Below are 23266 nucleotides of genomic sequence, written 5' to 3'. Positions count from 1 at the left end.
ATTGTTTGAGGAGCGGTTGCCGCGGCAACAGCCGAGGCGGGAGGGGGCGTGGCCCGCGCTCCTCGCCGCTGATTGGCTCTCTCTGGCCGTTGCCGCGGCAACGCGAGTTTCCCGCCCTTTGACGCGCAGGCGCAGCTGGGTGGTCACATGAGGAGGAGAGCGGACGCGAAGGGAAGCACTTCCGGCGAGCCAGCGGCACTTCCGGTCCGGCGGGAGCTGCGGCCGGTACCGGCGGGGGGAGGGTCCCGGGGGGGTTTTGGGGCGTCCTGAGGAGGAATTTGGGGGTTTCTGAGGGGGGAAATTGAAAATCTGAGGGAAACCCAGGGGTGAACTCGCGGTGTGGGCGGGAACGGGGCGCGGGGGTGACGGCGCTGTGTCCCCGCAGCCGCCCCGGAGCCCCCGGAGCCCCCCGAGGGGCGATGGTGGTGCCGGCGCTGGAGCCGCCCGCGCCCCCCGCCATGGTGGCCGACGTGGTGTTCGTCATCGAGGGCACCGCCAACCTCGGGCCCTACTTCGAGTCCCTGCGGAAACATTACCTGCTGCCCGCCATCGAGTGAGACCCCCGGGACCCCCCAAAAATACCCCAAAAATCCCCGCGGGACCCCCCCAAAATCCCCGGAATCCCACCAAAAATACTCGGGATCTTCCCCCCAAATTCTCTCCAGACCCCCCCAAACCCCCTCAGACCCCCCAAACCTCGCTGAGACCCCCCAAATCCCTCAAAGACCCTCCCAAAACCACTCAAGACCCCCTCAAGACCCTTCAGGACCCCTCAAAACCCTTCAGACCCCCCAAAACCCCTTCAGGACCCCCAAACCCCTTCAACAACCCCCCTAACCCTTTCAGACCCCCCCAAAAACCCTTCAGATTCTCCCAAACCCCCTCAAGCCCACCCCAAACCCTTCAAGACCCCCCAAGATCCCCCCAAAAACCCCTCAGGACCCCCAAAACCCCTCAAGACCCTCCCAAAAACCCTCAAAGTCCCCTCTAAAACCCCTCAAGGCCCCTCAGGACCCGCCCAAAAACGCTTCAGACCTTCCCAAACCCTTCAAGACCCCCCAAGATCCCCCCAAACCCCCTCAATAACCCCCCAAACCCTTCAGGACCCCCCCGAAACCCATCAATATCCCCCCAAAGTCCCTTAACACCCCCCCAAAACCCCCTAAAGTCCCCCCCAAACCCCTCAAGACCCCCTAAACCCCTCAAACCCCCCCCAAAACCCATCAATATCCCCCCAAAGTCCCTTAACACGCCCCCAAAACCCCTCAAGACCCCCCAAAAACCCCTTAAGACCCCCAAAACCCCTCAAAAACTTCCCCAAACCCCCTCAATAACTCCCCAAAAACCCTTCAGGACCCTCCCAAAACTCCTCAAAGTCCCCCCAAAACTCCTCAAGACCCCTCAGGACTCCCCAAAAAACTCTTCAGACCCTCCCAAACCCTTCAAGACCCCCCAAGATCCCCCCAAACCCCCTCAGTAACTCCCCAAACCCTTCAGGACCCCCCAAAACCCTCAAAGTCACCCCAAAACCTCTCAAAGTCACCCCAAAACCCCTCAAAGACCCCCCAAACCCCTCAAAGCCCCCCCAAAACCCCCAAAAACCTCCTTCTCCCTCCCCTCCAGATACTTCAACGGGGGTCCCCCGGCCGAGACCGACTTCGGTGGTGACGTGAGTTGGGTCTGGGGGCTCTGGGTGGCTCTGGGCGGTCTCCCCTCACCTCGAGGGGGGTTTTGGGGTGGCCCTGACCCCCTGGTGGCCCCAGTTTGGGGGTACCCAGTACAGCCTGGTGGTTTTCAACACGGTGGATTGCGCCCCGGAGTCGTACGTGCAGTGCCACGCCCCAACCAGCAGCGCCTACGAGTTCCTCACCTGGCTGGACAGCATCCAGTGAGGGGGAAAATGGGAGATTTGGGGGGTTTTGGGGGTTTGGGGGGGATTTGGGGGGTTTGGGGTGTCAGGGAAAAAATTTGGGGTATGAGGGTTGAAATTTGGGGGAAATTTCAGGGGAATTTGGGGTGTGAGAGTCGAAATTTGGGGGAAATTCGGGGGATTTTGGGGTATTGGGGTGGAAATTTGGGGGGATTTTGGAGGAAATTTGGGGGAATTTAGGGGAATTTCGGGGGATTCAGGGGAAATTGGGGGAATTTGGGAGGAATTGGGGGGGATTGGGGGAGATTTGAGGTATTGGGGTGGAAATTTGGGGGAAATTTGGGGGATTTTGGGGGGGTTGGGGGGGAATTTGAGGGGGATTTGGGGGTAATTTGGGGAAAATTTGGGGGAAATTGGGGAAATTTGGGGGAAATTGGGGGAATTTGGGAGGAATTGGGGGGGATTGGGGGAGATTTGAGGTATTGGGGTGGAAATTTGGGGGAAATTTGGGGGATTTTGGGGGGGTTGGGGGGGAATTTGAGGGGGATTTGGGGGTAATTTGGGGAAAATTTGGGGGAAATTGGGGAAATTTGAGGGAATTTGGGGGGATTTGGGTTGTGGAGGTGGGAATTTGGGGTATTGGGGTGGAAATTTGGGGGAAATTTGGGGTGGGAGGGAAAAAATTTGGGGTATGGGGTGGAAATTTGGGGTTTGAGGGTGAAGTTTGGGGAAATTTGGGGGGAATTTGGGGGAAATTCGGAAGAATTTGGAAGAAACTTGGGGGATTTGGGGTATTGGGGTGGAAATTTGGGGGAATTTGGAGTGCTGGGGTGGAGATTTGGGGTGGGAGCGAAAAATTTGGGGTACTGGGGTGGAAATTCGGGGGCATTTGGGGGAAATTTGGGGGATTTGGGGGGAATTTGGAGTTTTGGGGTGGAAATTTGGGGTGTGAGGCAAAATTTTTGGGGTCTAGGGGTGGAAATTTGGGGTATTGGGAGGAGATTTGGGGTATGAGGGTCAAAATTTGGGGGATTTTGGGAGGATTTGGGGTGGGAAGGAAAAAAATTGGGGTATTGGGTGGAAGTTTGGGGGAAATTTGGGGGGATTTGGGGGATTCAGGGGAAATTGGGTGAATTTGGGAGGAATTGGGGGGGATTTGGGGGGATTTGACGGGGTTTGGGGGAAATTTGGGGGAATTTAGGGGAGTTTGAGGGGATTTTGGGGAAATTTGGGGGAATTGGGGGATTTTGGGAGGGATTTGAGGGGGATTTGGGGGGATTTGGGGTGTTGGAGTGAGAAATTGGGGTATTGGGTGGAAATTTGGGGGAATTTGGAGGGATTTGGGGGAATTTTGGGGGTGTGGGGGTGGAAATTTGGGGTGCAGGGACAAAATCTTGGGGCACGAGGCAAAAATTTTGAAGTTTGGGGCCAAAATGTGAAGTAGGAGGGTGAAAATTTGGGGTAATGGGGCAAATTTTTTTTTGGGGGGGGGGGGTTAAACTTTGGGGTAAATTTTGGGATAAATTTTGGGGTAAATTTTGGGATAAATTTTGGGATAAATTTTGGGGGGCGTCAATTCCCAAAATTCATCAAAAATCAAAACTCAGGGTGAGAATATCACAACAAAACCGGATTTTTTTGGGGAAAGAAGGATGAGAGAACATCAAGGTGGGATCTGAGGGTCTGACTGACTCCCCCACCCCTTAAAAACCCCCAAAAAACCCCCCAAAAAATCAAAGATTTGTAGGAGGAGGCGGCGAGAGCTGCAGCCTGATCGCCGAGGGGCTCAGCACGGCCCTGCAGCTCTTTGACGACTTCAAAAAGATGAGAGAACAAATGTGAGTAGATTTTTTTCACCTCCTAAAAGCGTTTTTAGGATTTTTTTGGGGGTTTTTTTAACCCCTCCGTGCCCGGATTTTTGCAGAGGACAGACCCACAAAGTTTGTGTGTTGATTTGTAACTCGCCCCCTTATTTGCTGCCTGCCGTGGAGAGCACGACTTATTCTGGGTACAGCACCGAGAGCCTGGTGCAGAGGATTGCTGAGGTGACATTTGGGGGTTTTTTGGGGATTTTTTGGGGTTTTTTGGGGATTTTTTAGGGGTTTTTTGGGATTTTTTTGGGTTTTTTGGGGGGGTTTTTTTGGGGGGGCTGGAAACCCCCCCAAGTACTGGAGGGACTGAGGATTTTGGGGGGGTTTTGGGGGTCCCACATGAAGAATTCAGGGTACAGCACCAAGAGTCTGGTGCAGAGGATTGCTGAGGTGAGATTTGGGGATTTTTTTGGAATTTTTGGGGTTTTTTTTGGGGTTTTTTAGGGGGCTGGAAACTCCTCCGAGGGCTGGAGGGACTGGGGGTTTTGGGGGGGTTTTGGGGGTCCAATATGAAAAATTTGGGGTACAGCACTGAGAGCCTGGTGCAGAGGATTGCTGAGGTGAGATTTGGGGATTTTCTTGGGATTTTTTTGGGATTTTTTTTGGGATTTTTTTGGGGTTTTTTGGGGGTTTTTTTTGGGGGGCTGGAAACCCCCCCAAGGACTGGAGGGACTGAGGATTTTGGGGGGGTTTTGGGGGTCCCACATGGAGAATTCAGGGTACAGCACTGAAAGCCTGGTGCAGAGGATTGCTGAGGTGAGATTTGGGGATTTTTTTGGGATTTTTTGGGATTTTTTTGGGATTTTTTGGGGGTTTTTTGGGGGTTTTTTTGGGGGGGCTGGAAACCCCCCCAAGGACTGGAGGGACTGAGGATTTTGGGGGGGTTTTGGGGGTCCCACATGAAGAATTCAGGGTGCAGCATTGAAAGCCTGGGGCAGAGGATTGCTGAGGTGAGATTTGGGGATTTTTTTGGATTTTTTTGGGATTTTTTAGGGTTTTTTAAGGGTTTTTTTTAGGGTTTTTTTGGGGTTTTTTGAGGGGCTGGAAACTCCTCCGAGGGCTGGAGGGACTGGGGGATTTGGGGGGCTTTTGGGGGTCCAATATGAAGAATTCAGGGTACAGCACCAAGAGTCTGGTGCAGAGGATTGCTGAGGTGAGATTTGGGGATTTTTTTGGGATTTTTTGGGGGGGTTTTTGGGGGGCTGGAACCCCCCTGAGGAGCTGGAAAAATTGAGGGGTTTATGGGGGGGAAATGGGGTTCTCACCAAAAGGACTCAGGGTAGAGCAGTGAGACTCTGGTGCAGAGAATTGCTGAGGTGGGAGGGATTTTGGGGGGGGTTTGGGGTCTCACTGGTGACTTTGGGGTCTCACTGGTGATTTTGGGGTGTTCCCTTCCCTAATTTTGGGGTCCATTCTCCACGTTGACACCTGGGAACTGCAGGGATTTTTCAGCCAGGGAGGGGTTGGGTTTGGGGGCTTCCCCAGGGGGTTTTGGGGTCTCAGTGGTGATTTCAGGGTCTCAGTGGAGATTTTTGGGAGTTCTATTCCCTAATTTCGGGTTCCATTCTCAGCACTGACTCCCAGGGATTTTTCATCCAGGGATGGGTCAGATCTGGGGAGTTCCCCGGGGGGGGATTTTGGGGTCTCAGTGGTGATTTTGGGGTCTCAGTGGAGATTTTTGGGAGTTCTATTCCCTAATTTCGGGTTCCATTCTCCACACTGACCCCTGGGAACCGCGGGGATTTTTCAGCCAGGGAGGGCTCAAGTTTGGGGAGGTTCCTTGGGGTTATTTTGGGGTCTCAGGGGTGACATTGGGGTGTCACTGGTGACATTGGGGTGTCACTGATGGTTTTGGGGTGTCTCTCCCAGCGAGGGATCCATTTCTCGGTGGTGGCCCCCCGGAAGCTGCCGGCTCTTCGGGCTCTGTTCGAGAAAGGAGCCCCCCCCGGGGCCCTGGAGCCCCCCCAGGGCAAAGAGTGCGGGCAGGACCCCCGACACATGGTGCTGGTCAGGGGAGTGGCACTGCCAGGTATGGGGGGACACTGGGGACATTGGGGGGATTTGGGGACACTGGGGACAATGGGGACAATGGGGGGATTGGGGACATTGGGGGGCTTTGGGGACAGTGGGGACATGGAGGGGGCAGGACCCCCGACGCATGGTGCTGGTCAGGGGGGTGGCACTGCCAGGTATGGGGGGACAACGGGGACAATGGGGGGAATGGGGACACTGGAGGGGATTGAGGACATTGGGGACATTGGGGGGATTGAGGGCATTGGGGGAATTGGGGACAGTGGGGACAATGAGGGGATTGGGGACAATGGGGGATTGGGGACATTGGGGGGAATTGGGGGACATTGGGGTGATTGGGGACAGTGGGGACATTTGGGACATTGGGGAGAATTGGGGGGATTGGGGACACTGGGGGGACTGGGGACACTGGGGGAATTTGGGACATTGGGGAGAATGGGGACAGTGGGGACATTGGGGACATTGGGAATGCTTGAGCTTGGGGACACTGGAGGGGTTGGGGACAACGGGGACATTGCAGACATTGTGTGACATTGAGGACATCGTATGACATTGGGGACACTGTGGGGAGTTGGGGACATTGGGAGGTTTGGGGACAGTGGGGGACATTTTGGGGAATTGGGGAGAATTGGGGGGAATTGGGGACCCTATAGGGACACAGAACATTTTGGGGACATTCTCAGGCCCCCCCTGTGACAATTTGGGGACTCTGGGGGTACCGGGGGTGTCCCCATCACCCCCTCTGTGTCCCCCCCCCCAGCAGGCAGCACCAGCGGCTCCTCCTCGCTCCCCCCCAAACCCACCGTGGCTCCCCCCCAGCTGCCCCCCAGCGCCCCCCAACTGCCCCCCGCCCCTCCACAGCCGCCTCCACCCGGACCTCAACCTTACCAGGTAACCCACTGATTTTTTTGGGATTTTTTGGGGGGTTCAGGGGGTCCCCAAACCCTCTGTGACACCCCCCCGGACCCTCCCCAAGGTGCCGCCCCCGGGGGCTCTGAACGCAGCCCAGGCCGCGGCACAATCGGCCGTGGAGGCCGCCAAGAACCAGAAAAGCCTCGCGGGGCGATGTGAGTTTTTTGGGGACCCCCTTTTCCCACCCTCAGGACCCCCAAAATATGGGAAAAGGACCCCCAAAATTTGGGGAGGGGGCGCAGGGAGGAGGGAGAAGTGCTGCCACCTAGAGGCGGTTATGGGTATTGCAAGAGGGGGGATTTGGGGGGGGATTTTGGGGGTCCCGAATTGGGAGGGAGGGATTTTGGGGGGTCCCAACCTCATTTTGGGGGGTCTCAATCCCATTCCAGATATTGAGGTGGGTTTTGGGGGGGTCCCAACCTCATTTGAGGGGGGTCTCAGCCCCATTGCAGATATTGGGGAGGATTTTGGGGGGTCCCAGCCCCACTTGAGGGGGGTCTCAGCCCCATTGGGGTGGATTTTCAGGGGTCCCAACCTCATTTAAGGGAATTTTGGGTGGTTCCAACCCCATTTGAGGAGGGTCTCAGCCCCATTGGGGTGGATTTTGAGGGGTCCCAACCTCATTTTGGGGGGGTCTCAGCCCCATTTTGGGGGGTCCAAGCCCCATTTGAGGGGGGTCTCAGCCCCATTGGGGGTATTGGGGAGGATTTGGGGGGGGTCCAAGCCCCATTTGAGGAGGGTCTCAGCCCCATTCCAGATATTGGGGAGGATTTTGGGGGGTCCCAACCTCATTTAGGGTTTTTCTGGGGGGGTCCAAGCCCCATTTGAGGGGGGTCTCAGCCTCATTATGGATATTGGGGTGGATTTTGGGGGGTCCCAACCTCATTTAGGGATTTTGGGGGATCCCAGTCCCATTTGAGAGGGGTCTCAGCCCCATTTTGGGGGGTCCAAGCCCCATTTGAGGGGGGTCTCAGCCCCATTTTGGGGGGTCCAAGCCCCATTTGAGGGGGGTCTCAGCCCCATTGTGGGTATTGGGGAGGATTTGGGGGGGGGGTCCCAACCTCATTTTGGGGGTGTCAGCCCCATTCCAGATATTGGGGGGGATATTGGGGGGTCCCAACCTCATTTAGGTTTTTTTGGGGGGTCCCAGTCCCATTTGAGGGGGGTCTCAGCCCCATTGGGGGTATTGGGGAGGATTTAGGGGGGTCCCAACCCAACTGGGGTTTTCTGGGAGGGTCCCAACCTCATTTGAGGGGGGTCTCAACCCCACTGGGGTTTTTTCAGAGGGTCCGAACCTCATTTTGGGGGGTCCCAACCTCATTTAGGGTTTTCTGGGGGGGGTCCCAATCCCATTTGGGGAGGGGTCCCACCACATGGGAAATATTCTAATAAACATAAAGTGAAATTAGGGATGAATTTAAACTGATTTTGGGGTACTGACCCCCTCCCCTTTTATTTTATCTCCCCCCTCCCCAGTCCCGTCCCTGCCCCCCCTGCAGCCCCCCTTCAGCCAGACCCCTCCCCAGCCCCTCCCCCCCGGCCCCATGGCCCCCCTGCCCCCCAAACTGCCCCCCCAGGGCCAGCCCGGAGCCCCCCCCAGCGCGGGGCTGCTGCCCCCCACCCCCGGGCCCGGAGCCCCCCAGCCCGGCCCCGCCCCACTGGTGAGTGGGGGGGCTTTGTTTGGGGGGTGGGATGGGGATTTGGGGGGGTTAAATGGGATTTTGGGGGGCTTAAAATCCCATTTTTGGAGGGTTAAATGCCCCCCACCCCCGGGCCCGGAGCCCCCCAGCCCGGCCCCGCCCCACTGGTGAGTGGGGGGCTCCAAAACCCCTTTTTTTGTCTTTATTTGGGGGGTGGGATGTGGATTTTGGGGGGTTAAATGGGATTTTGGGGGGTTAAATCCCATATTGGGAGGGTTAAATCTGATTTTAGGAGGGTTAAATCTCATTTTGGGGGGGTTAAATCTCATTTTTGGGGGGGTTAAATGTGATTTTGGGAGGGTCAAATGTGATTTTGAGAGGGTTAAATCCCATTTTGGGGGGGTAAAATGTGATTTTTGGGGGGAATTAAATCTCATTTTGGGAGGGTTAAATCTGATTTTTGGGGTCAGAGCCTATTTTGGGAGGGTTAAATGTGATTTGGGGGGGGGTTAAATCCCATTTTTGGAGTGTTAAATGCTCCATGGTGAGTCAGGGGGCTCCAAAACATCTTTGGGGGGTTTATTTGGGGGGTGGGATGTGGATTTTGGGGGGTTAAATGGGATTTTGGGGGGGTTAAATCTGATTTTTGGGTTCAGAGCCCATTTTGGGAGGTTTTAATTCCATTTTAAGGGGGTTAAATCTGATTTTGGGAGGGTTAAATCACATTTTGTGGGGTCAGAGCCCATTTTGGGAGGGTTAAATCCCATTTTGGGGGGATTAAATCTCATTTTGGGGGGTTAAATCTGATTTTGGGGGGGTTAAATCACATTTTGTGGGGTCAGATCCCATTTTAGGAGGGTTAAATCCCATTTTGGGGGGTTAAATGTGATTTTGGAGGGGTTAAATCCCATTTTTGGAGCGTTAAATGCCCCGTGGTGAGTCGGGGGGCTCCAAAAGCCCTTTTTTTTGTCTTTATTTGGGGGGTGGGATGTGAATTTTGGGGGTTTTAGGTTTCATTTTATGGGTTAAATCTGATTTTTGGAGGGATTAAATGTGTTTTGGGGGGGAGTTAAATCTCGTTCTGGGAGGTTTTAATTCCATTTTTGGGGTTTTAATCTCGTTTTGGGGGGTTTAAATCTCATTTTGGGAGAATTAAATCTTGTTTTATGGGTTAAATCCCATTTTGAGGAGGTTTTAATCCCATTTTGGGGAGGTTTTAGTCCCATTTTGGGGTTTTAATCCCATTTTGGGGTTTTAATCCCATTTTGGGCCAGTTTTAATCCCATTTTTGGGGTTTTAATCCCATTTTTTGGGGTTTTAATCCCATTTTTTGGGGTTTTAATCCCATTTTGAAGGGGTTTAAGTCCATTTTGGGTCAATTAAATCCCATTTCGGTGAAACTTAACCCCATTTTGGGGAGGTTTTAATCCCATTTTGGTATTTTAATCCCATTTTGGGAGGATTTCGGGTCAATTAAACCCCATTTAGGTAAAACTTAACCCCATTTTGAACCTCCCACCCCTCAATTTTCACCCATTTTGGGGATTTTTAGGATTATTTTTATTTAACAAGGAGAGGTTTTATAGCAAAACCTTAAATTTTAGGGGTCTCTCTATGGTTTGGGGGGTCTGGATTTTTTTGGGGGTCCCTCTGAGACCCTTTTTTCCCCCCCCAGGCCAGTGGGGGCCCCCCCAGTTCTGTCCCCCCCCAAAGTGCTGCCCCACAACTGGGGGGGCCCCCCTTGGCCGGACCCCAACAGTCGGTGGGGAACAAAGTCCTGGCCTGGAGTGGGGTCCTGGAGTGGCAGGAGGTGAGGAGGGGGATTTTGGGGGGGTCCTGGGGGGATTTTGGGGGGTCCTGGAGTGGCAGGAGGTGAGGAGGGGGGGATTTGGGGGGGTCCTGGGGGGATTTTGGGGGGGTCCTGGAGTGGCAGGAGGTGAGGAGGGGGATTTTGGGGGGGTCCTGGGGGGATTTTGGGGGGTCCTGGAGTGGCAGGAGGTGAGTTTGGGGGGTCCTGGGGGAATTTTGGGGGGATTTTGGGGGGTCCTGGAGTGGCAGGAGGTGAGGAGGGGGATTTTGGGGGGGTCCTGGGGGGATTTTGGGGGGTCCTGGAGTGGCAGGAGGTGAGGAGGGGGGGATTTGGGGGGGTCCTGGGGGGATTTTGGGGGGGTCCTGGAGTGGCAGGAGGTGAGGAGGGGGATTTTGGGGGGGTCCTGGGGGGATTTTGGGGGGTCCTGGAGTGGCAGGAGGTGAGTTTGGGGGGTCCTGGGGGAATTTTGGGGGGATTTTGGGGGGTCCTGGAGTGGCAGGAGGTGAGGAGGGGGATTTTGGGGGGGTCCTGGGGGGATTTTGGGGGGTCCTGGAGTGGCAGGAGGTGAGGAGGGGGATTTTGGGGGGTCCTGGAGTGGCAGGAGGTGAGATGGGGGAATTTGGGGGGATTTGGGGGGTCCTGGGGGGATTTTGTGGGGATTTGGGGGGATTTTGGGGTGTTGGGAGTGAATTAGGAGGGTCCGGGGGGGGGGGTTGGGGGGATCTGGGGGTTCCTGGGAGGATTTTGGGGGGATTTGGGGGGTCCTGGGGGGATTTTGGGGGGTCCTGGAGTGGCAGGAAGTGAGGAGGGGATTTTGGGGGGTCCTGGGGGGGTTTTGGGGGGTCCTGGGGGGATTTGGGGGCTGTTTGGGGTGAATTAGGGGGGTCTGGAGGGATTTGGGGGGTCCTGGGGGGATTTTGGGAGGATTTTTGAGTGTTTGGGATAAATTAAGGAGGTCCTGGGGGGATTTTGGGGTGAATTTGGGGGGTCCTGGAGTAACAGGAAGTGAGGAGGGGGATTTTGGGGGGTCCTGGGGGGATTTGGGGGGTCCTGGGGAGATTTTGGGAGGTCCTGGAGTGGCAGGAGGTGAGGAGGGGGAATTTGGGGGGTCCTGGGGGGATTTGGGGGGGGTTTGGGGGGTCCTGGGGGGATTTTGGAGATCTGGGGGGTCTTTGGGATTAATTGTGGGGATTTTGGGGGATTTTAGGGGGATTTTGGGGTGCTGGGAGTGGTCTGGGGAGGGCTGGAACAGCAAATAATCCTTGAGGGGGATAAAAAGAACAATTTTGGGGTCAAAACTGTTTTGCGTCCCCCCAAAATCCCTCATGGGACCCAAAATTCTGTCTCTGACCCCCCAAATTCTCTCTCTGGCCCCCCAAATCCCCTCAGGGACCCCAAATCCTCTCTCTGACCCCCCAAATTCTTTCTCTGACCCCCTTAATCCTCTCTCTGACCCCCCAAATCCCCTCATGGGACCCCAAATCCTCTCTCTGACCCTCCAAATTCTTTCTCTGAGCCCCCAAAATCCCCTTAGGGACCCCAAATTCTCTCTCTGATCCCCAAATTCTTTCTCTGACCCCCCAAAATCCCTCATGAGGACCCTGAATTCTCTCTCTGACCCCCCAAATCCTCTCTCTGACCCCCCAAATTCTCTCCCTGACCCCCCAAAATCCCAAATTTTGCCCCCCCAGAAACCCAAACCAGCCTTGGTGGACTCGAGCACAAAGTTGACCCGGTCCCTGCCCTGCCAGGTCTACGTCAATGCCGGGGAGAACCTGTGAGTTTTGGGGTTTTTTGGGATTTTTGGGGGAAATTTTGGGGTTTTTGGGGGTCCTGAGGAGCTCATGGGGGTCTTTGGGATAAATTAGGGGGGTCCTGAGGGGTTTTTAGGGCCATTTTTTGGTGGTAAAAATTCACTGTGGTGGAGTTTGAGGGGATTTGGGGGGGATTTTTGGGGGATTTGGGGGGATTTTGGGGTTTTTGGGGGTCCTGAGGAGCTCATGGGGGTCTTTGGGATAAATTTGGGGGGTCCTGGGGGGCTTTTAGGGCCATTTTTGGGTGGTAAAAAGGGGTAAAAATTGACTGTGGTGGAGTTTGAGGGGATTTTGGGGGATTATTGGGGGGATTTGGGGGGATTTTGGGGGTTTTGGGGGTCCTGAGGAGCTCATGGGGGTCTTTGGGATAAATTTGGGGGGTCCTGGGAGGTTTTTAGGGTCATTTTTTGGGGGTAAAAATTGACTGTGATGGAGTTTGAGGGGATTTGGGGAGATTTTTGGGGGGTCCCACTTGATTTTTGGGGTCGAGGTGGAATTTTGGGGTGCAGGAATGGGGGGAACCCTCAGTTCATCCCCTTTTTTTCTCTTTTTCTCAGGAAAACAGACCAGTGGCCCCAAAAGCTGATCATGCAACTCATCCCACAGCAGCTCCTGGTGGGGTTTTGGGGTGGTTTTTGTGGGATTTGGGGTGTTTTTGTGGGATTTGGGGGTTTGTGGCTTTTGGGAGGGAGTTTTTTGGGGATTTGGGGTGGTTTTTGGTGGGATTTGGGGTGGGTTTTGTGGGATTTCAGTGGGGTTTTGTGAGTTTTGGGGTGGGTTTTGTGGGATTTGGGGTGTTTTTTTGGGGTTTGGGGTGGGTTTTGTGAAATTTGGGGTGGTTTTGGTGGGATTTGGGGTGGATTTTATGGAATTTGGGATGGTTTTGTGGGTTTTGGGGTGGTTTTTATGGGATTCAGGGTGGTTTTTGTGGGATTTGGGGTGGGTTTTGTGAGATTTGGGTGAGGTTTGGGGAGATTTTGGGTGGTTTTGTGAGATTTGGGTGTTTTTTTGTGGGATTTGGAGTGTTTTTTAATGGAATTTAGGGGTTTGTGGGTTTTGTGAGGCAGTTTTGTGGGATTTGGGGGTTCCTGACCCCCTTTTTTTGGCCCCCCCAGACCACCCTGGGCCCCCTTTTCCGCAATTCCCGGATGGTTCAGTTCCATTTCACCAACAAGGACCTGGAGTCGCTCAAGGGGCTCTACAGGATCATGGGGAACGGCTTTGTAAGGACCCAAAACTGCCCCAGGGACCCCAAAACAGCCCCAGAGACCCCAAACAGCCCCAGGGAACCCAAAAAACACCTGGAGGGACCCCAAAAACTGCCCTCAGGACCCCAAAACATCCCCAGGGACCCCAAAATGATTCTCAGAGACCCCAAAATCACCTGGAGAGAGGCCAAAACATCCCCAGGGACCCCGAACAGCCCCAGGGACCTCAAAAACATCAACAGGGAATCCAAAACATCCCCAGGGACCCCAAAATCACCCTCAGGGTCCCGAAAACATCCCCAGAGACCCCAAAAAACACCCTCAGGGACCCCAAAAATCACCTGGAGAGAGGCCAAAACATCCCCCGGGATTCTAAAATAGCCTGGAGAGACCCCAAAACATCCCCATGGACCCCAAAACCACCCTCAGGACCCCAAAACATCCAAAGGGACCCCAAAAATCATCTGGAGAGACCCTGAAACATCCAAAGGGACCCCAAACATCCCCAGGGAACCCAAAACATCCCCAGAGACCCCAAAACACCCACAGGGACCCTGAAATCCCCTGGAGAAACCCCCAAAATGTTCCCAGAGACCCCAAAATCACTTGGAGAGACCCCAAAAACACCCTCAAAGACCCCAAATAATTCTCAGGGACCCCAAAACACCCTCAGGGACTCCAAAATGGCCTGGAGAGACCCCAAATGACCCAATGACGTTCTGGTGCCACTCTGGGGACACTCTGGTGACATTCCTGTGACACTCTGGGAACACTCTGGTGCCACTCTGGGGACACTCTGGTGACATTCCTGTGACACTCTGGGAACACTCTGGTGCCACTCTGGGGACACTCTGGGAACACTCTGGGGACACTCTGGTGACATTCCTGTGACACTCTGGTGCCACTCTGGTGCCACTCTGGGGCCACTCTGGGGCCACTCTGGTGCCACTCTGGGGACACTCTGGTGACATTACGGTGACACTCTGGTGACACTCTGGTGCCACTCTGGGGACACTCTGGTGACATTACGGTGACACTCTGGTGACACTCTGGGGACACTCTGGTGCCACTCTGGTGCCACTCTGGTGCCACTCTGGGGCCACTCTGGGGCCACTCTGGTGCCACTCTGGGGACACTCTGGTGACATTACGGTGACACTCTGGTGACACTCTGGTGCCACTCTGGGGACACTCTGGTGACATTACGGTGACACTCTGGTGACACTCTGGTGCCACTCTGGGGACACTCTGGTGACATTCCTGTGACACTCTGGGGCCACTCTGGGGACACTCTGGTGACACTCTGGGGACACTCTGGGGCCACTCTGGGGCCACTCTGGTGCCACTCTGGGGACACTCTGGGGACACTCTGGGGACACTCTGGGGACACTCTGGTGCCACTCTGGGGACACTCTGGGGACACTCTGGGAACACTCTGGTGCCACTCTGGGAACACTCTGGTGCCACTCTGGGGACACTCTGGTGCCATTCCTGTGACACTCTGGTGCCACTCTGGGGACACTCTGGGGCCACTCTGGGGCCACTCTGGTGACATTACGGTGACACTCTGGTGCCACTCTGGTGCCACTCTGGTGACACTCTGGGGCCACTCTGGTGCCACTCTGGTGCCACTCTGGGGACACTCTGGTGACACTCTGGTGCCATTCCTGTGACACTCTGGGGACACTCTGGTGACACTCTGGTGCCACTCTGGGGCCACTCTGGGGACACTCTGGTGACACTCTGGTGCCATTCCTGTGACACTCTGGGGACACTCTGGTGACACTCTGGTGACACTCTGGGGACACTCTGGTGACATTCTGGTGCCACCCTGGTGCCACCCTGGTGCCACTCTGGTGCCACTCTGGGGACACTCTGGTGACACTCTGGGGACACTCTGGGGACACTCTGGTGACACTCTGGGGACACGCTGGGGACACTCTGGTGACACTCTGGGGACACTCTGGGGACACTCTGGTGACATTCTGGTGCCACCCTGGTGCCACCCTGGTGCCACTCTGGTGCCACTCTGGGGACACTCTGGTGACACTCTGGGGACACTCTGGTGACACTCTGGGGACACGCTGGGGACACTCTGGTGACACTCTGGGGACACTCTGGGGACACTCTGGTGACACTCCGGTGACACTCTGGGAACACTCTGGGGACACTCTGGTGCCACTCTGGGGACACTCTGGTGACACTCTGGTGCCACTCTGGGGACACTCTGGGGACACTCTGGGGACACTCTGGGGACACTCAGGTGACACTCTGGTGCCACTCTGGTGACACTCTGGGGACACTCTGGGGACACTCTGGGGACACTCAGGTGACACTCTGGTGCCACTCTGGTGACACTCTGGGGACACTCTGGTGACACTCTGGGGCCACTCTGGGGACACTCTGGTGCCACTCTGGTGCCACTCTGGTGACACTCTGGGGACACTCTGGTGACACTCTGGGGACACTCTGGTGCCACTCTGGGGACACTCTGGTGACACTCTGGTGCCACTCTGGTGCCACTCTGGGGACACTCTGGTGACACTCTGGTGCCACTCTGGGGACACTCTGGTGACACTCTGGGGACACTCTGGGGACACTCTAGGAACACCCTGGTGACCCTCTGGGGACACTCTGGTGACATTTCCGTGCCATCCCAGGCGGGCTGCGTGCACTTCCCGCACACGGCCCCGTGCGAGGTGCGGGTGCTGATGCTGCTCTACTCGTCCAAGAAGAAAATCTTCATGGGGCTCATCCCCAACGACCAGAGCGGCTTCGTCAACGGCATCCGGCAGGTCATCACCAACCACAAGCAGGTGCAGCAGCACAAGATGGACCAGCAGCGAGGGGTGAGGCCCAAAAATGCCCCAAAATACCCCAGAAATGCCCCAAAATACCCAAAAATGCCTCAGAAATGCCCCAAAATACCCCAGAAACACCCCAAAATATCCCAGGAAAGCTCCAAAAATGCCCCAAAATACCCCAAAACACTCCAGAAACACCCCTGACACACCCCAGAATACCCCAGAAACACCCTAAATACCCCAGAAACAGCCAAAAATACACAGGAACACCCAAAATGCCCCAGAAACGACCCAAAATATTCCTGAAATGCCCCAAAATACCCCTGAAACATCCCAAAATACCCCAGAAATGCCCCAAAATATCCTTGAAATGCCCCAAAATATCCCTGAAATGCCCCAAATTATCCCAGAAATGCCCCAAATTATCCCAGAAATGCCCCAAAATTCCCCTGAAATGCCCCAAAATCCACATAAATTTCTTCCAGATCCCTATTTGGGGGTGTTTTTTGCCCCCCAAATGCCCCCAACTCTTTATGGGGTGTCTTTGCTCCCCCAGATTGTCCCCAAACTAATTTTTGGGGTGTTTTTGATACCCCCAGCCCCATTTTTTGGTTTTTTTTCTCCCCCCAAATCCCTCCCATCCCGTTCATAGGGCTCATTTCTGCTCCTCATTATTTTTTGGGGTGTCTTTGATACCCTCAGCCTCATTTTTTGGGTTTTTTTTTCTCCCCCCAGATCCCTTTATCTCTTTCTTGGGGGGTTATTCTTACTCCCCATTATTTTTGGGGTGTCTTTAACACCCCCAGCCCCATTTTTGGGTTTTTTTTCTCCCCCCAAATTCTACCATCCCTTTCTTAGGGCTCATTTCTGCTCCCCATTATTTTTGGGGTGTCTTTAACACCCCCAGCCTCATTTTTGGGTTTTTTTTCTCCCCCCAAATTCTACCATCCCTTTCTTAGGGCTCATTTCTGCTCCCCATTATTTTTTGGGGTGTCTTTGATACCCCCAGCCCCATTTTTTGGTTTTTTTTCTCCCCCCAGATCCCTTTATCTCTTTCTTGGGGGTTATTCTTACTCCCCATTATTTTTGGGGTGTCTTTGACACCCCCAGCCTCATTTTATGGGTTTTTTTTCTCCCCCCAAATGCCTCCCATCCCTTTCTTAGGGCTCATTTCTGCTCCCCATTATTTTTTGGGGTGTCTTTGATACCCTCAGCCTCATTTTTTGGGTTTTTTTTCTCCCCCCAGATCCCTTTATCTCTTTCTTGGGGGGTTATTCTTACTCCCCATTATTTTTGGGGTGTCTTTGATGCCCCCAGCCCCATTTTTGGGGTCTTTTCTCCCCCCAAATCCCTCCCATCCCTTTCTTAGGGCTCATTTCTGCTCCCCATTATTTTTTGGGGTGTCTTTGATACCCTCAGCCCCATTTTTGGGGTCTTTTCTCCCCCCAAATGCCCCCAACCCTTTATGGGGTGTTTAGGGGCGTGTCTTTGCTCCCCCCAAGTGCCTCCAAACTAATTTTTGGGATGTCTTTGATTCCCCCAACCCATTTTATGGGTTTTTTTCTCCCCCAAATCCCTCCCATCCCTTTCTTAGGGCTCATTTCTGCTCCCCATTATTTTTTGGGGTGTTTTTGATACCCCCAGCCTCATTTTTTGGGTTTTTTTTTCTCTCCCCAGATCCCTTTATCTCTTTCTTGGGGGGTTATTCTTACTCCCCATTATTTTTGGGGTGTCTTTAACACCCCCAGCCCCATTTTTTGTTTTTTTTTTTTCTCCCCCCAAATTCTACCATCCCTTTCTTAGGGCTCATTTCTGCTCCCCATTATTTTTTGGGGTGTCTTTAATACCCTCAGCCCCATTTTTTGGGGTTTTTTTCTCTCCCCAGATCCCTTTATCTCTTTCTTGGGGGGTTATTCTTACTCCCCATAATTTTTGGGGTGTCTTTGATACCCCCAACCTCATTTTATGGGTTTTTTTCTCCCTCCAAATGCCCCCAACCCTTTATGGGGTGTTTAGGGGCGTGTCTTTGCTCACCCCAAGTGCCCCAAAACTAATTTTTGGGGTGTCTTTGATGCCCCCAGCCCCATTTTTTGTTTTTTTTTTCTCCCCCCAAATTCTACCATCCCTTTCTTAGGGCTCATTTCTGCTCCCCATTATTTTTTGGGGTGTCTTTGATACCCCCAGCCCCATTTTTGGGTTTTTTTTCTCCCCCCAAATGCCTCCCATCCCTTTCTTAGGGCTCATTTCTGCTCCCTATTATTTTTTGGGGTGTTTTTGATACCCCCAGCCTCATTTTTTGGGTTTTTTTTTCTCTCCCCAGATCCCTTTATCTCTTTCTTGGGGGGTTATTCTTACTCCCCATTATTTTTGGGGTGTCTTTAACACCCCCAGCCCCATTTTTTGTTTTTTTTTTCTCCCCCCAAATTCTACCATCCCTTTCTTAGGGCTCATTTCTGCTCCCCATTATTTTTTGGGGTGTCTTTGATACCCCCAGCCCCATTTTTGGGTTTTTTTTCTCCCCCCAAATGCCTCCCATCCCTTTCTTAGGGCTCATTTCTGCTCCCCATTATTTTTTGGGGTGTCTTTGATACCCCCAGCCTCATTTTTTGGTTTTTTTTCCTCCCCCCAGATCTCTTTATCTCTTTCTTGGGGGGTTATTCTTACTCCCCATTATTTTTGGGGATGTCTTTAACAACCCCAACCTAATTTTTTGGGGGGATTTTGGGGTCTCTTCTGCCCCTAATTTTCCCTGTCCCCACAGTTGGGGGGCTCAGCCCCCGTTCCCGGGGCCCCCCCGTTCCTGCCCAAACAGCCGGGGACCCTCCCCGTCACCTCGGGGGTCCAGCCACAGGTAAAAGGGGATTTTGGGGGGAATTTGTGGGATTTGGGGTGGTTTTTGTGGGATTTCGGTTGGGTTTTATGGAATTTGGGGTGTTTTTTGTGGGATTTGGGGTGGATTTGGTGGGACTTGGGTGGGATTTTGTGGGATCCGGGGTGGGTTTTATGGGATTTGGGTTTTTTTTTTGGGGATTAGGGGTGGGTTTTGTTGGATTTGGGGTGTTTTTTATGGGATTTGGGGTGGTTTTGGTGGGACTTGGGTGGGATTTTGTGGGATCTGGGGTGGGTTTTATGGGATTTGGGTTTGGTTTTTTTTTTGGGGATTTGGGGTGGGTTTTGTTGGATTTCAGGTGGGGTTTTTTGTGGGATTTGGGTTTGGTTTTTTTTTTTTGGGATTTGGGGTGGGTTTTATGGGATTTGGGGTGATTTTAGGGGATTTGTGGTGTTTTTTGTGGGATTTTGGGTGTTTTTGTGGGATTTGGGGAGGGGTTTGTGGGATTTTGGGTGTTTTTGTAGGATTTGGGGAGGGGTTTGTGGGGTTTGGGGTGATTTTGGTGGGATTTGGGGTGTTTTTTGTGGGATTTGCGGTGGGTTTTGTGGGATTTGGGTTGTTTTTTGTGGGAAAAACCCTGGATTGGTTTTTCCATATCTCTCTCCTTTTTGTCCCCTCAAGTTTCCTCCTTTCTTTCTCCTCTTATATTTTCAGTTCTTTTTCCTGCTCTTTTCTTCTCATGTTTCCTGCTCTTTTTCTCCTCATATTTATCATTTTCCCGCCTCACGTTTCCTGCCCTTTTCTCCCCTTCTGTTTCGTACCTCTTCTTTAATTTCCTGATCTTTTTGCTTATTTACTGTCCTTTTTTATCTTCCATTTCCCACCTTTTTTCCCCTCCTGTTTCCCGCCCTTTCTCCCCTCACGTTTCCCGCCCTTTTTCCCCCTCACGTTTCCCGCCCTTTTCTCCCTCACGTTTCCCGCCCTTTTCCCCCCTCACGTTTCCCGCCTTTTTCTCCCCTCACGTTTCCCGCCCTTTTTCCCCCTCACGTTTCCCGCCCTTTTCTCCCCTCACGTTTCCCGCCCTTTTCTCCCCTCACGTTTCCCGCCCTTTTCCCCCCTCACGTTTCCCGCCCTTTTCTCCCCTCACGTTTCCCGCCCTTTTCTCCCCTCACGTTTCCCGCCCTTTTCTCCCCTCACGTTTCCCGCCCTTTTCTCCCCTCACATTTCCCGCCCTTTTCCCCCCTCACGTTTCCCGCCCTTTTCCCCCCTCACGTTTCCCGCCCTTTTCTCCCCTCACGTTTCCCGCCCTTTTCTCCCCTCACGTTTCCCGCCCTTTTCTCCCCTCACGTTTCCCGCCATTTTTCCCCCTCACGTTTCTCTCCCTTTTTCCCCTCACGTTTCCATTTGAGGTGGTTTTTGTGGGATTTGAGGTGGAATTGTGGGATTTGTGGGGATCATCCTTTGAGCCCCCCCTGACCCTCCCTGTTTCCTCACCCAGGTGAGCCCAGGCCTGGCTCAGGTCGGGATCATGGAGGAGCAGCAGCGACAGCAGAGCCTGGTCTGGGGGAGCTTGGGGAGGATTTGGGGGGTTTTTGGGGATATTTGAGGGGTTTGGTGTGTGGGACAATCCTGGGTGGGTCAGGGGGAAGAGTTGGAGGGGGTTTGGGGGGATTCAGGGGGGTCCTGAATGGGTTTGGGGGATCTGGGAAGGGTTTTAAAAGGGTTTTGGGGGGACCCTGGTTGGATTTGGATTATTCCAAGGGGATCTTGTTTGGGTTTGAGGGGGATTTTGGGGTGTCTTGGAGGGGAGCCTGATTTTGGGCCAAAAAAACCCCTGAATTTTGGGGTTTTTTGTACAAACCTAAAACATTTCAGTGGGGGATCCTTTTACCATGTGGGATTTTTTGGGAACTTTTCCCCCCTTTTTCCCCAGTTACAGCTCCGGGCACAACAACAACAACAGCAGCAGCAACAACCACAACCTCCCCCAGCTCCTCCTGCAGCCCCCCAGGCCCCCCAAGCCCCCCAAAATCCTGGACCCCCCCAGGCTGGACCCCCCCAGCCCACCCAGGCCGGGGGGGGGTCCCTGCTGCGCCCCCAAAACCCGGGGGCCAACCCCCAACTGAGGAGCCTCCTGCTCAGCCAGCAGCCGGTGAGTCACCCCAAAAAAAACCAAAAATACACCCCAAAAACAATGGGGGTCAGCCAAAAAACGGACTCCCAAAAAAAGGGACTCCCAAAAATCAGGGGATCTCCAAAATCCACCCAAAAATCAGGGGATCACCCAAAAAAAGGACTCCCAAAAATCAGGGGATCCCCAAAAAAAAGACTCAAAAAAATCAGGGGATCCCCCAAAATCCACCCAAAAATCAGGGGATCACCCAAAAAGGGACTCCCAAAAATCAGGGGATCCCCAAAATCCACCCAAAAATCCGGGGATCCCCAAAAATGTTTTTTGTTTTGGGGAGGGTCTAAAAATTGGGGGAATTTTAGGGCATTTCCTTGAGAAAATTTGGGGCTGAAATTTTAGGGGGAGTCCTAAAAAATTGGGGGAATTTTAGGAGTTTTTCTGGAAGAATTTGAGGCTGGAATTTTTTTTTTAATTTTTTTTTTTTTTTGAGGGGTCTAAAAATTGGGGATGAGGGGGAATTTTAGGGGTTTATTGGAGGAATTTGGGGCTCAAAGTTTTTTTTGGAGGGGGGGTCTAAAAATTGGGGATGAGAGGGAATTTTAGAATTTTAGGGGGAATTTTTCCTGGAAGAATTTGCCATATGGGGTTGGGGGGGCTCTAAAAATTTGAGGGAGGGGGGAAAAAACTGAATGTTTTGATTTGAGGAGAACACCGAGGGGTCTGGGGGAGTTTTTGGGGTACCCCCCTGACCCCCCCGTGTCCCCCCAGCCCCAGGGCGGGGTCCCCCCCCCGGCGCAGCCCCTGCACCACCTGCAGCCCCCCCCGGGGCCCCCCCAGGCCCAGTCCCTGCTGCCCCCTCCCCACCAGGCCCTGGGGGCGGGCGGGGGGCAACTGCCCCTCCTGCACCCCCCCCCGGGGCAGCCCTGGCCGGGGCAGCTGGGGGGGCCCCGCGCCCCCATCCCAGGTGAGTGAACCCCCAAAAAACGTCCCAAAAATCGGCTGGGGAACCACAAAAATCCCCTGAGAACCCCATTCCCTGGGAACCCCAAAAATCTGCTGGGAAGCCCCAAAAGTTACTGGGACCCCATCCCTAGGAACCCCAAAAATCCACTGGGAGCCCCAAAATCCCCTGAGACTCCACCCCTGGGAACCCCAAAAATACACTGGGAAATCCCCCAAATTTTCCTGGGAACCCCAAAAGCTGCTGGGAGCCCCAAAATCTCCCGAGAGCCCACCCCTAGGACCCCCAAAAATCTGCTGGGAACCCAAAATCCCCAGAGAACCCACCCCCAGGAACCCCAAAAATCCTCTGGGACCCCCAAAATCAGCTGAGAACCCACTCCTGGGAACCCCCCCCAAATTTTTCTGGGAATCCAAAATCCCCTGAGAACCCACCCCCAGGAACCCCAAAACCCAAGCCCAGAACCCCAAACCCACCCTGGGAATCCCAAAACTGATCCTGGAACCCCCAAAAAACAACCCTGAGAACCCCAAAGTGCAGCTGGGACCCCCCCAAACCTCCCCTGGGACCCCCCTAGTTTATGTTGGGAACCCCCAAATGCTCCCAGGAACCCCCAAAACCACCCTTAGGATGCCCCAAAACACCCCTGGGATGCCCCAAAACAACTCTGGGACCCCAAAACAACCCCTGGGACCCCAAAACCACCGCTGGGACCCCCCAAACCACCCCTGGGATGCCCCAAACCACCCCTGGGACCTCAAACCACCAATGAGACCCCAAAACAAACCCTGGGATGCCCCAAAACACCTCTGGGACCCCAAAACAACCCCTGGGACCCCAAAACCACCCTTGGGATGCCCCAAACCACTCCTGGGACCCCAAAACCACCCTTGGGACCCCAAAACCACCCCTGGGATGCCCCAAAACACCCCTGGGATGCCCCAAACCACCCCTGGGACCCCAAAATCCACCCCTGGGACCCCAAAATCCACCCCTGGGACCCCAAAACACCCCCTGGGACCCCAAAACCACCCCTGGGATGCCCCAAACCACCAATGGGATGTCCCAAAACCCCTCTGGGACCCCCCAAAAACAACCCCTGGGACCCCAAAACCGCCCCTGGAACCCCCCAGCCCCTCTGGGGGTGTTTTTGGGGTCCCCCCTGACCCCGCTGTGCCCCCCCAGGGCAGATGCTGCTGCCCCCCGGCCCTCGGGGCCCCGTCCCCCCGGGGGGGCTCCAGCCCGTGCAGACCCCCAGCGTGATGGAGGAGGACATCCTGATGGACCTCATCTAGGGGGGACCCCAAAATTCGGGGCTGGGAACCCCAAAATACCCCTGAGATCCCAAAATATCCCTCAAAAAATCCCAAAAGACCCCAAAAACA

At 54.2% G+C, this 23266-nt stretch overlaps 2 protein-coding genes across 2 annotated transcripts in view; both read left to right on the top strand.

Annotated features, from left to right (window-relative positions):
• LOC310921832 (uncharacterized protein) overlaps positions 1–23266 on the top strand; it is a 59781-nt gene that overhangs the window by 22135 nt on the left and 14380 nt on the right. The gene's annotated exons all lie outside the window — the stretch shown is intronic.
• On the top strand, positions 420–23262 carry MED25 (mediator complex subunit 25; the record flags this gene model as incomplete). Its single annotated transcript, XM_083882142.1, has 19 exons — positions 420–553; positions 1624–1669; positions 1764–1888; positions 3610–3708; positions 3795–3915; positions 5611–5770; positions 6533–6663; positions 6749–6839; positions 8161–8345; positions 10000–10134; positions 11826–11911; positions 12506–12563; positions 13064–13171; positions 15816–16004; positions 18721–18810; positions 20288–20347; positions 20723–20941; positions 21689–21884; positions 23067–23262. The coding sequence occupies 19 exons, from the start codon at positions 420–422 to the stop codon at positions 23174–23176; spliced, it is 2343 nt and encodes a 780-aa protein (XP_083738268.1). The 3' UTR covers positions 23177–23262.

This window comes from Zosterops lateralis (genome assembly GCF_965231275.1).
Source record: "Zosterops lateralis genome assembly, chromosome: 37".
Classification (NCBI taxonomy): Eukaryota; Metazoa; Chordata; class Aves; order Passeriformes; family Zosteropidae; genus Zosterops; species Zosterops lateralis.
Note: the sequence above shows the minus strand (reverse complement) of the source record. Positions and strands in the feature narration are given on the sequence as shown.